The sequence below is a fragment of the Rana temporaria genome, chromosome 2 (genome assembly GCF_905171775.1).
Source record: "Rana temporaria chromosome 2, aRanTem1.1, whole genome shotgun sequence".
Lineage (NCBI taxonomy): Eukaryota > Metazoa > Chordata > Amphibia > Anura > Ranidae > Rana > Rana temporaria.
Window position 1 is genome coordinate 190905581 of NC_053490.1, and position 12899 is coordinate 190918479.

Here is a 12899-nt window from a genome sequence, read left to right on the forward strand (position 1 = left end):
TGACAAGCACAACAAATCCATCTGCTGGAATCCATCCCAACGGATGGATCCGCTGGTCTGTACAGACTCACCGAATCCATCCGTCCGAAGGGATCCCCCGCATGCGTCGTAATGAATTGACGCATGCGTGGAATTCCTTATATGACAGCGTCGCGCACGTCGCCACGTCATAATCGCGGCGACGGCGCGACACGTCATCGCCAGAGGATTTCGGCGCGGATTTCAATGCGATGGTGTGTACACGCCATCGCATAGAAATCTGCTGAAATCCTCGAGAGGATTTATCCGCGGAAACGGTCCGCTGGACCGTATCCGCGGATAAATCCTCCCGTGTGTATGGGGCCTAAGTCGACTGTAAGGAGAGTCCCACCACAAATTACACAATTGTGAATGGATGATGATGATGTTGATTTACACCCAATAGCTTCCTATATGATCATTCTGGGATAATAATGGGGGTCAGACTGTGAGGATAAAAGTTCTGGCTTGATTTATAAAAGCATTAAAACTGTTTTGGGATTTTAATTCAGGAACAAGCATCCATTCGAGGATTTCAGACTTCAGTGGCTACCTATTTGTTTTCGGTCCGTGGTTCACAAAATAGTTCCTTTAGAATTAAGTGGACAGCCTAAGAGCTTGCATCATTAAAGAAATCATAAGAACGACAGCTCTTGCATGTTTGTCTTCAAATGTACAAACTGACAAGATGATGTTGGTATAGGTTGGGTTTAAACAACAACACTCCACAACATTTCACCCAAAACTTAATGTTCTGTGTTTGCTGGAGGTAACATTTGCCAGCTAAAGCCCTTTTACGCCTCGTACACAAGATCAGAATTTCTGATGGAAAAAATTCTGACTGACATTTTCCATCGGAAATTCCGACTGTGTCTATGCCCATCTGAGTTTGGCCGGGCAAAAGCCTGATCGTATGTATGGGGCATTAGAGTTGGCTCTCAAACCCAAGTATAGCGAAGACCATAAATAAGGATTCTTGTGTTACAAAAAAGTTGAATGCTAAAAAAATGTTGTTTTTTGTTTTTTATGTGACCAACTTTTAAAACTGACTTGTCCTTTGTCACATGCAGACAAACTTGATGAATTTGATGTGAAAGCATTACTAGTGTCAGAGGGTGACCATTTCCAAGTAAGTAATAATGGCATTTCTCTGCGAATGGGACCAACTACTGTGTTGTTTGTCACTTGCAGACACTAAAAGCATTAGTAGAGGCTGTTTTCAAGTACATTTGTTTTACATTTCAGTTTTGGTGATGGCTAAAAAAAGTTTCAATAAAATGTCTTGTATGTCATTTCACATAAATCACAATTGTAAGAGCTCTGTGGTTGGGTTTTATAGTTCTGCCACATCAGTTATGAGAGAATGAGAAAAGTGGTCACAATATGGTTATTGGGGTACGGGTGAGGCCTGCAAATCTCATAACACTTTTTTATATTATATTTGTTCAATTGGTGTTTTTTTATGGGCAATGTAACTAGAGGAGTTGCCATTTTGCGATAGGAGGAGTGAGACTGTAATGTGGGTATGCTCTCTGCTGTTTTTTTTGGAGGTGGGTTCTGCCTTTCAGAATTGCATTTTACCAATTAAGTGATTCTCTGGATTGGTGTCAGAATATACAATCTGGTTATTTTCTGTCCTATGTATTCCCAGAAACCGGAACACCAGTAACCCTGGCATTGCACTAGTGTGTTGCACTGGATTTTGCCCTGGTATAGATGAAATTAGTAATTTATGCTGATCTTGGCCACATCTTATAGTGGACTGTGATCCATTTACTGACAATGATAATGGCTATGGCTGCTATTGTAAGAACTTACTAATAATAGTCTGTGACAGTACTTGGATAATGTTATTCCTATATAATCAAGTCATTATAACTGATTGGCTCCTTGTAAAGTAGACGGCTGAGTTCAGCGCTCGGTTCTCTATTACACGGTTTGGCTTTAATTTAGATGAGTACTTGAGCTTAAAGTGTTACTAAACCCAAGACCCTTCATTCGCTAAATCTGTCTCCCACAGTACACAGAACATGGAAATGCAATTATTTTAGTAAATATAAACTACTAAGTACTATTTCTCATCAGCAGGATATAGCAGTCTTGTGACTTCTAGAAGTGTCTGGTCAAGCACTGGTTAAAGCTTGTAGGATGAGTTTTCATTCTTCTCTGACTGTCCTATAAAAGGCTGCATGACCCCTGACCCTCTGTCTGGACAGTGCTGATTGGCCCTGTGCCGATCACATGCACCCTCCCCAAAACAAAAACCAACTCTATAGCAATACACACCAAACTGAGCATATGCAGAGTGCCTCCTAAGACACTGTACTTTCAGCAGATGGATTGGGACAGTAAAAGATGGGGGGCGGGGGGATCGGAGGACAGGAACAAATAGTCTTTTTACACAATGCACAGTATTAACGCCTTAAATTCCACAGTGAGTATAACCCCCTTGATCTCCTCACGGATCTCAAACTTACTGAATGACATATCGGTACGGATGTCACGCCACTTCCTCAGTCTTTCTATAACTGAGCTTGTTATATTTCCTCCTTTCCGCGAACCCCCCCCCCCCCCGCCATGACTTTACCAGTCAGATCAACAGCACAACCATTGGTCCCTCCACACATGCCAGCGTGCTGGGTGTAATCCTTGACTCGGATCTCTCCTTCAGCCCCCACATCCAATCACTGGCTAAATCCTGCTGCCTTAACCTCCGTAACCTCTCCAGAATTTGGCCCTTCCTGACTGACACCACAAAGCAACTTATTCACTCCTTGATTATTTCCTGCCTTGACTTCTACAACTCTCTCCTTAATGGCCTACCCTTACGCAGGCTATCCTTCCTTCAGTCTATTATGAATGCTGCTGCTAGACTAATACACCTCACTAATCGATCCGTGATTGCTGTTCCTCTCTGCTAATCCCTTAACTGGCTTCCCCCCTACCCCACCGTGTAAAATTAAAAATGCTAACCACAATATACAAGGCCATTCACAACATCGCCCCATCTTCATCGCCAACCTCATCTGCAGATATCACCCAAATCGTCCCCTCCGCTCCTCACAGGACCTCCTGCTCTCTAGCTCCCTTGTTATCTCCTCACTTGTCAAAAATAAGGTAAAAATGCACAACCCTTTTATATGCAAACAAAGTGCAAGTGAATAAACAAAAAACTTGGATCGTTCAGTGTAATGTACCCAAAACACACAAAGTCCAATAAATGGTTGCTAAAAACACAGCTTGCTGTAATCAGAGGTATGTGTATTACCTCCTCACTTGCTCACCTTCAGGACTTCTCCAGAGCCTCTCCCATCCTCTGGAACTCCCTGCCCCGGTATGTCCGATCAGCCCCTAAACTCTCCACCTTTAGGAGATCCCTCAAATCCCATTTTTTCAGGGAAGCCTATCCCACACCCATCTAATTTGTCCCTGAGCCACCCCCATCAAATCATTCCCTGCAGATATTACCTTTTGTACCACCCTCTCCCTTAAGAATGTAAGCTCTATGAGCAAGGCCCTCTTATACCTTCTGTATTGAACTGTACTGTAATTGTGTTGTCCCCCTCTACATTGTAAAGCGCTGCGTAAACTGTTGGCACTATATAAATCGTGTATAGTAATAATAATAACAAACATGCTTTGCTGCATATACAGACTGATTTTACTATTGTGGGTTTAGTAACACTTTATAGATGTTTGTGTGCAACTTGTGGCATAATACCAATGCAGCAGTCCTAATTTTTGGAGGTGGGATATTGATTAAATGTTAGGAGCCTTGATGTTTTGGGCCTATTTTAATGTTTGTTTTACATTTTGCACAACAGGTCTTAAATTCAAAAGAATGGTCCAGTAAGCTCAAGAGAAAACCAGCACTATTGTCTTCTAATCAAAGGAAGTGCATTAAGCATATATTGCCCAAAATTCAGGAAGCCTCAAGTTTCAAAGATATGTCTGAGCATCTCCTTTATGCAGTGAGATGGTGTAGGAAAAAAAAACTAAGAAGAGAAGCAATGTTCTTCAAATACAAATACCTTCACAGCAACAGACTGCAGCAAGCTGAATTTCTGGGGCAGAGGTGTGTATGGCTAGTACCTGTAAATAGATCTCATCACTATATTAAACATTTTTGTAATCAAGCATAATTGATAAAAATCTGTTTATATGTGTGTGTGTGTGGCTGGGGATGAACATGGTTCTTCTACCTGAGGTAAATGCTAAAATGCCTCCTAACCCCAATCACATAAAATGTCAGCAATAAACATCACAGATCTAGTATATAGTAAATATATTTATAAGGGCTGTGGAGTCGGAGGAGGAGTCGGAGTCGGGGGAAATTTTGGGTACCTGGAGTCGGAGTCGGCAAACAATGCACCGACTCCGACTCCTACTAAATTTAGATTGGAATAAAAAAAAGCAAGTTTAAATGTCCCAATTCACAAAAAGTTATAATTAATGACTTCTCTACTGTAAGAATAAAGACCAATGCATGCAGTGCCTCACGTAACCGCAAAACGAACACATTAAGTGACCGTGAAGAAGCATGCTTTTCATGTGCTTCACTATATTCACTACTTTCCATAGTGCTGTGTTCTGCTTTTACAGGGAACGCATGTTAGAGAACCAGTAAGTGTCCAAATAAAAGTATGAAAAGTATGATCGCTCATCAAAACTTACTGTTGAAGAAGCCATCCTTGTTTATCCAGAGATCGTTAGTGATGTGGCCAGAATAGTTACTGCAATGCCACCCACCCAAGTCAGTGTCGAAAGATTATTTTCAGCCCTAAAAATAATAAAGCCCTGGTTCACACTGGGTACGATTTGGAACGATTTGAGATGCGATTTGACATGTCAAATCGCATCTCAAATCGGCGGCAATTGTCGGCAATGGCACTGTCCTAATCAGTGCGACGCCGCATCTGCGATTTCAAAAAGTAGTTCCTGTACTACTTTTTGCGATTTCAGGCCGCGATTTACATTAAATTGTGGCCGAAATCGCGGCAAAATCGCAGCTGCGAAATCGCGGTAACATCGCGCATTTTACCGCAATTTTGAATTCGCAGCAGTGTGAACCTAGGCTCAGTCTGACTTAAGAGCTTCTATGAAAGAGGATCTGGCAGAGGCAATTCTCTTCCTTAGAACTCTACATTGAATTGATTTGCATTTGCTAAGCCTATAACTACATTTCAAGATTAATATAAACCATTTCTAGGTTTTACAGATTTTGTTTTTGGTTCATTATAGATAAGCTTTGTTTTTGTTCTAAAACAACCAAATAATGTGGTTTGTATTTTTGAACTGGTAAAGATCCTGTTCCTGATGTTTATGCCTGCTGCTACTATCCAGCCACTTGATTGTTTTCATTGTGTTTGTCTTTTGCTTAAAATGTGCAATACAGTAGACTGTTGGCTTCCCAGCCAGTAGTCCTGTGGTAGGTTGCGTTTCTTTCTCTCAAGGAATGTATAAAATACATTCGCATATTAATACAGAGGAGTCGGAGTCGGAAGTACATAAAACTGAGGAGTCGGAACATTTATCTACCGACTCCACAGCCCTGATATTTATACGGAACATCATGACATATACAGTATATAATGGCACTGAAACGTTGTTCCATGTCTCTCTTTTTTTTTTCTCTTTTCTCTTTTTTTCTCTCTCATCTATAAATGAGAGTCATAAAATGACCTTCGCCATCACTGGGCAATTGGTTAGACTATTCTTTGCTGTGTCTTTTTGAAGCACTTATACAATACATATGCTAGACTATTTGACATTGTTTTTTAGAAGCCATTGAAGTTAATTCTGTAAAAAACATGATTATATTTACATCAATCGCAGCTTTCATAAATGAATGAGTAAACTGCTGATTGCTACTACTGTGCTGCTCGAACAAAAGCACAGTGCTGAACGCACCCCTCTCTGATGCTTTGCAGACTATTTTTTGTTAGGACTAAGCCAAAAAATATTTCTAAGCTGCTACATAATTTCTCTCCTTGTCCTTTTTTTGGAGCTGTGAAAAATAAATTGCAGTCCCAGAAAGGTTTGTGCTGCAGCAATTCCAGTGATTTGGAGCTCACTTGCTGAGCGTTTGACTTTTAGCGGCATTTGGAACAAGTTTACAGAATTACCAGCTTCAGTAGTTACTCGATATGCAAAGCTGCTGATTATGGCGCTCTGGTAATTTGTAGCTGGTTACAAAACATGTCTAGACATCTAAATCTTGCCTAAGTATAATTGGAGATCTGCATCTGCTGCAAAGTTGCCAGTGTGATTGAAAACCATAATTTTTTTCTATTTTATTCTGCCGTTGCTTGATAGAACGTTATTAAAGTGTAGCTGCTGGCTTTTAATAAACATACACTCACCTGCTCCACGTTCTAGTGACGCGCCGACCGGGGTTCTGCTCCTCTCCTCCCCCTCTCCGGCTGGCATCTTCATTCTAAGTGTGGGCACCCAGCCGTGACAGCTTTCGGCTTCACGGCCGGGCACCCACTGCGCGAGTGGCGCTGCGCCATCCGATTGGACAGGCGATCGCCTGGGACCTGTCACGTGTCCCAGGCGATCGCCTACAGGGAGGGGCTGCCAAAAGTGCGATCTGGCTATTTGCCTTAGCAGCCCCTCGACGGAAGTAGGAAGTGGGACAGGAAGTCCCACACCTCCTGAAGCCCCCACTTCCCCCTACCCCAAAAAAAATTACATGCCAAATGGCATCCCCATCGTAAGAACACAGGGATTATTGCTAGCAATAATCCACATGTAAAATCCGGCAGACTGGTTGTACCCAAGTTGATCGATTTGACTTGGGTATATTCAGCTTGCCCATACATGGTTCTACTCTCTGCCAGTTCCTGTTGAACCAGTTGAGTTTTAAACAGTCTGTGGCTGGTTTAAATCTTTGCTGGACTGATTAATGCACAATGCTGGCTTTAATTCATTTTTGATAATTTAGATAGTTGGACTTTAACTAGTAAAGGTGCTTGTATCGAGGCTTGCCACCGCTGACCTGCTTCTGCAAAAGCTAGTTGCATGGCTTTTCTGCTGACCCATTAGGTTTTAATAGTTTGAGTCCCAGAATGAGAATGCAGATCAGTCTTTCTTTGCATACTTGTCCTGGGTCATTGACACAAGTACCAAAGCCCAAAGGGTTAAATATGACAGTCGGGCATCTAGGTTCTTTGAATTAGTGGGCGCCAATTTTGAGCTGCTTTTTTTTTTTTTTCTTCTCATGACATGTTCTCTGTGTGCTTGTATGTGTTTCCTCTGGGTCTTCTGATTTCCTCCCATACTTCAAAGACACATGATGGCAGGTTAAGGTGCTCCTGTCTAAATTAGCCCTAGTATGTCTATGTATGCATAAGAGATTAGGGACCTTAGCTTGTAAGCTCCTAGAAGGTAGAGTCTGAACTGAATGTACATTTTTTGCACTATATAAATACCTGCAATAAGTAAAGAAATTACAGATTTCCTTTAATAGGAACTTTTTTCTCACGGTAGCCCCCACCAGGTGAGCAATAATCTAGGCAAACAAATGTGTTTCCTTGTTGCCGTCCTTGCTTGTTACAGCTACCAGAATTGGTATAGGTCATATTTTTCTAAAGAACATGGAGTTTACTGCTTCATTTACAGTGACTAAGTTTGTGTGTTTTTTATTAGTGGTTTCATGCATCATTATTAAACACGTCTTCCCCTCTCTTTAAGTTTAAAGAAGAAGCTGCAGAGCTGGAAAAAATCCATGTGTCACTGTCTGCGTGAGCGAACCCTGAAGGCAGATCATCTGAAGACCTATTTAAGAATACAAAGATGTCACCAATCTTGGAAGTGGAAGGTCACTTATTCAAGAAAGCGCAAACTTCACAAATGTCACGTTGCTCATTCTGAATCTCAAGTTAAAAGGACAGATTTAAAAAGTTTGTGCTCAGAATTGTTTTCTGGTGATCAAGAGGTGTCACCAGTTTCCAAGGATACCGCTTTAAGATCTCAGACTTCTGAACCATCTGTGTCCAGTGCCAGCATGAAAAATGCAAAAAGACGTCTTTCTGAAACGGATGACATAGATGATATATTCTCATCAATTGGGATCTAGAAGATTTTCAGCTCCCTGTAAACTGTTATAAAACCAACAAATGCAAAATACGTTTTATGTTTTGGTGTTTTTACTCATTTAAAACTAAATTGGATGAAAAGTTAAACTGTCATTTTTGAGCTGCCATACGCCAATCTGGTATTACGAGTATTGGGACACATTCTTCGCTCTGGTCATTGCTGATAATTTAATAAAAACCTTTAATATGATTTAATTAACATTGAAATGGTACCATTAAGTGCAGCATAAAACCCACGGCCTTATTAGTCTTACAATATCTCAAAACGTTATGGTATAGATAAGCTGTTCATGTTTTTTTTTTTTTTCTTTTTTTTATTAACCACTAGCCGACCAGCAGTTTTACGGCCGCAGGTCGGCTCGGCTGTGCGAAACGATGTAATATTACGTAATTTCGCATTTCAGCCAATAGGGGCGCGTGCGCGCCGCCGGAGGCGTGCGCCCCCTGCTCGCCCCTGGTGCCGACGTGTGTGCCCGGCGGGCGCAATCACCGCCGGGCACCCACGATCCCTCGCTACAGAGCGAGAAATGGGAGCTGTGTGTGTAAACACACAGCTCCCGGTCCTGTCAGGGGGAGAAATGAATGATCGCATCTGTTAATACAATGTATGAACAGCGATCTGTCATTTCCCCTAGTCAGTCCCGCCCCCCTTCAGTTAGAACACACCTAGGGAACATAATTAAACTGATCGCTATAAAAATGGCAATGGTCCCAGAAATGTGTCCGAAGTGTCCGCCCTAAGGTCGCAGTACCGATAAAAATTGCTGATCGCCACCATTACTAGTAAAAAAAAAAAAAAAAATATTAATAAAAATGCCATAAAACTATCCCCTATTTTGTAGATGCTATAACTTTTGCGCAAACCAATCAATAAAAGCTTATTGCGTTTTTTTTTTAAAGTAAAATATGTAGAAGAATACGTATCGGCCTAAATTTTGTTTGGGAGCCACATCACACGACCGCGCAATTGTCAGTTAAAGCGACGCAGTGCCGAATTGCAAAAAGTGGCCCGGTCATTGACCAGCAAAATGGTCCGGGGCTGAAGTGGTTAAAGAGAAATGAGCTTAGCTTGAAAAATAATGCACATATAAAGTTTTGTTTGAAGAATAAAAGTAGTTGTGAACACTATGTTATAGATACTTTCTATAACAGTTATAACTATGCAGGCACCAATAATGCTTTGGTATAGTTTTCGAAATGACCTTTATTTTTATTTTTTCTACAAGGCTCAAAAGTTCTGTCATGTGACCATCCATCTTTTCTTCCTGATCGTGGGGAATTTACACTTTGCCTGTTTCTATAGTCTGTTAAGCCTTAGGGAAAATGTAGGCTCTGCTTAAGCAGGAAGGGGTGTGTTCAAGAGGCAGGCTGTGATTGGTTGGTGGTGGGGGCATGGTGGCTGAACAAACTACCAAGTACAGGCATGCTGTGTGTCTGCACCATGTCCTGTACCTCCTAAAAGACGAGCCAAAGGATGAAAACAGACCATGCAAGAACAGATCAGATGTCTGCTGCTGAGTTACACCTCCTTTATGGGGCTTAAATTTACGCTGGACGTACAACTTACGCGCACCTCTCGTAGCCTGCGTCGGTCGCGCGCAGGTTCGTGAATCTCCGTATTTTCCTCATTTGCATATTTATATGGCTAATCAATGGCAGCGCCATCATGCGTCTGGCGTAAATGTACGCCCACCCTACGCTGGCGTAGGCAAGTTACGTCGGCGGGATGAAGCCTGTTTTTAGGCGTATCTTACTTTGTGGGTCCGGCGCACAGATACGCCGGCGCATATTTGCACTTACGTGGCGTATCTTGAGATACGTCGGCGTAAGTGCTTTGTGAATCCGGGCCTGAGTTTCCAGGGGCTGGAGAAAGAGTATGTTTAAATGAGGGACACGTACTCTTTCTTTTAACCGGCAATAGGGTAGACTTGCAACCGGTAATCTTTTGAATGTATTTATCCAGGTCATCTCCAAACAGGCGCTCACCCCCAAAGGGGAAAGCTGACAAGTATTTCTTGCAGGAAGCCTCGGCCTCCCAGTGTTTTAACCAAAAGGACCTGCATATTTGTACCTGCAGGAGATTCAAGCACGATGCTTGCTGAACAGAGTCCATAATCGCATCAATCGCAAAGCACAAGGCCTTAAGAAGGTCTTCATAAACCTCAATCTCCTCAGAAGGGAGGAGGTTAATCATCTGCTTCATTTGTTCCTTGAGGAACTGACATACTCCAATGGCTGCAACAGCAGGTTGTACTACAGCCCTAGCCGTGGCAGAGGAGGCTTTTAATAGGGACTCCAGATTTTTATCAGTTGGATCCTTGAAACCCTGCGGGTGGTCTAAAGGACAGGTCAGGTTTTTGTTTGCACAAGAAATAGCTGCATCAATAATAGGTTCCCCCATTTCTTGGTGAAACCTTCCTCCATAGGATAAAGGAGGGAACACTGCTTAGGAGGAGAAAACAGTTTGTCTGGGTGAACCCAGTCATCATACATCAGTTTATCCAGCAAGGGATGAACTGGAAAGGTGCAAGCAGCCTGCAGGGATTTCCGAGATCCCAAAGAGGAAACGGAGGGCCTAGAAACTTCAACAGGAGGCAATTTGTAAGTGTCACGCACCATCTCTGCATAATATTGCACTTGCATCATTGGCGACTGAGAAGTCCTCAGATTACACCTGATCCCATGGGTGTAGGAACCCTTAAAAATCTGGGGGGGACAGCATTTTTACTCGCCAGGTATATTCGTATCTCAAGCCAATAAATCAAACTATTAAAGCAATCCAGAGAGGGTAATGCGAAGAGAAATATCCAGCAATAAAAAAATAAACCATCATAGCATTAGTAAAAATAAACCGACATATAGCGTTAGTAAAAATAAACCGACATATAGCGTTAGTAAAAATAAACTGACATATAGCATTAGTAAAAACCAATGAATCAAGCAATGCTATGCTGAAATGTTAGTTGATTTTTACTGATGTCCTCCTGATAGTATCAGTAAAACTCAACTGACACATGACATAAAAACCAACCCACATGGCATCAGTAAAAATCAACCCACATGGCATCAGTAAAAATGAACCCACATGGCATAAGTAAAAATTAACCCACATGGCATCAGTAAAAATTAACAGTTTATGTGGCACTGCTGTTACCTGTGGTTCTTCAGCAATAGGGCCAGGGCAGGCACTGGCAGCGTACTCTCTCTTGTCTCAGCCACTGCACGCCACGCACCTGTGGGAGGAGCCGTCGCCACGCCGGCTGAATCGGCATCGGCATAGGCATAGCAACATACATTTACACAGGCAGGCATTGCAACACAGGGGGCAAGTCAAGTCAGTGCCATCTTAAGAGCATTATAGGCCCCTGGGCAATACAGTGCACTGGGGCCCCCGGCCTTGTCTACATAATCACGCATGAGAATAAAAAGTAAATTAATTCATCTGTGACCAGTAAATTCATTCATCAGTGATCGTGACCAGTGCAGGACATTCATACATGAGTTACTATGACCAGTGCAAGACATTTACCCCCCTCCCCCCACCACATATTAAAAAAATCAGTCATCACAGTTAATAATCTTCAGACTGCATCATTACGTATGGCATGATGCCATACAGAATGCAGTCAGAAGATTTTTTTTAATATACAGCATGGCGGGGAGGGGGGTAAATGTCCTGCACTGGTCATAGTAACTCCTATTAATGTCCTGCACTGAGATGATGAGCCACCAGGAAAGGAACAATATGGTCAACAGTTACACAGTTTTCTATATTCCTGGTACTTATCATGCCGGCCTATAATGGGATTTAGCTTGCAGAAGAAATAAAGAATAAAAGAAGGAGAGTACACAATATGGAATGTCAGGAAAACATTTTATAATATAATTTGGTCAAGCTGAAGTATCCCCAAATGACTGAAACAGACCATATGCCATAGGTAGTGCATTACCATGCATTGTGGTGTGCTACAATGCAGGTGTGTTCCTTTAGTGCATTGGGGAGCCATTAAAAAATGTCAGTGCAAACATTAATATGTGCAAAGTGCGTGATGGCAGCCTAGGTTTGCCTTGATTGCTTTGGGGGCAAATGTATTAGATATAAGAGGGTTGTCTTAAGGGCTAGGCCTGAGCCATTTTACAAGTGGGTGTTGTTAAACTTGCCTTAACAGCGGCGATGACTCCTCTAGGTGCAGCAGAGCAGCTCAGCCTCCTCCCATCAGTCCCACGATGATCCCCTCCCGGCGTGTGTGACGTCACGCCGCCAGTACGAGTGCCGGGCGGGGCTGTAAAGTGAGCAAATCATCTATTGGCTGGTGGCAAACAGGGGCGGGAGCGGAGCAGAACAGAACATGTAAACAAATTCAGCAGCAGCAACACAGACATGCCGCACTCACAGACACAATAGACAGTGTCATCGGCGGCGCAGGCGGCCCTGGACCACCGATCGTCTGCGAGAGGCGGCCGCGGCTCTAGTCCTTCTAACCTGGGGGGGATTTTACAATACCTGTCCCCCCCGCATTATTTCCTGGGGGGGATGCGTCCCCCCCATCCCCCCCGGTTCCTACGCCCATGCCTGATCCTCATCTCCAGAAAGGGATTTTTTTTTCCCCCTCCAGAAGGCTCATCTGATGAGAGAGCCAGAGCAGATGAGGGGGATCTACCCTGTTTTCTGCTATTTCTCAAGCAGGTTGCGACAATATTAGCAATCCTTTCTTCCAGACCATCCATAGCCACTTTTAAAGCGCCCTCAGTGACATATACAGGAGCGGTCATAGGAGAAGC

At 42.9% G+C, this 12899-nt stretch overlaps 1 protein-coding gene across 1 annotated transcript in view; it reads left to right on the forward strand.

Moving 5' to 3' along the window:
* NEPRO (nucleolus and neural progenitor protein) overlaps window positions 1-8155 on the forward strand; it is a 30102-nt gene extending 21947 nt beyond the window's left edge. Inside the window, exons 7-9 of the mRNA XM_040336186.1 lie at window positions 1089-1147; window positions 3843-4093; window positions 7714-8155. Of these exons, the coding sequence (XP_040192120.1) occupies window positions 1089-1147; window positions 3843-4093; window positions 7714-8098 (695 nt within the window). The 3' untranslated portion in view covers window positions 8099-8155. The remainder of the gene's footprint in view (window positions 1-1088; window positions 1148-3842; window positions 4094-7713) is intronic.
* Window positions 8156-12899: the final 4744 nt, after the last annotated feature.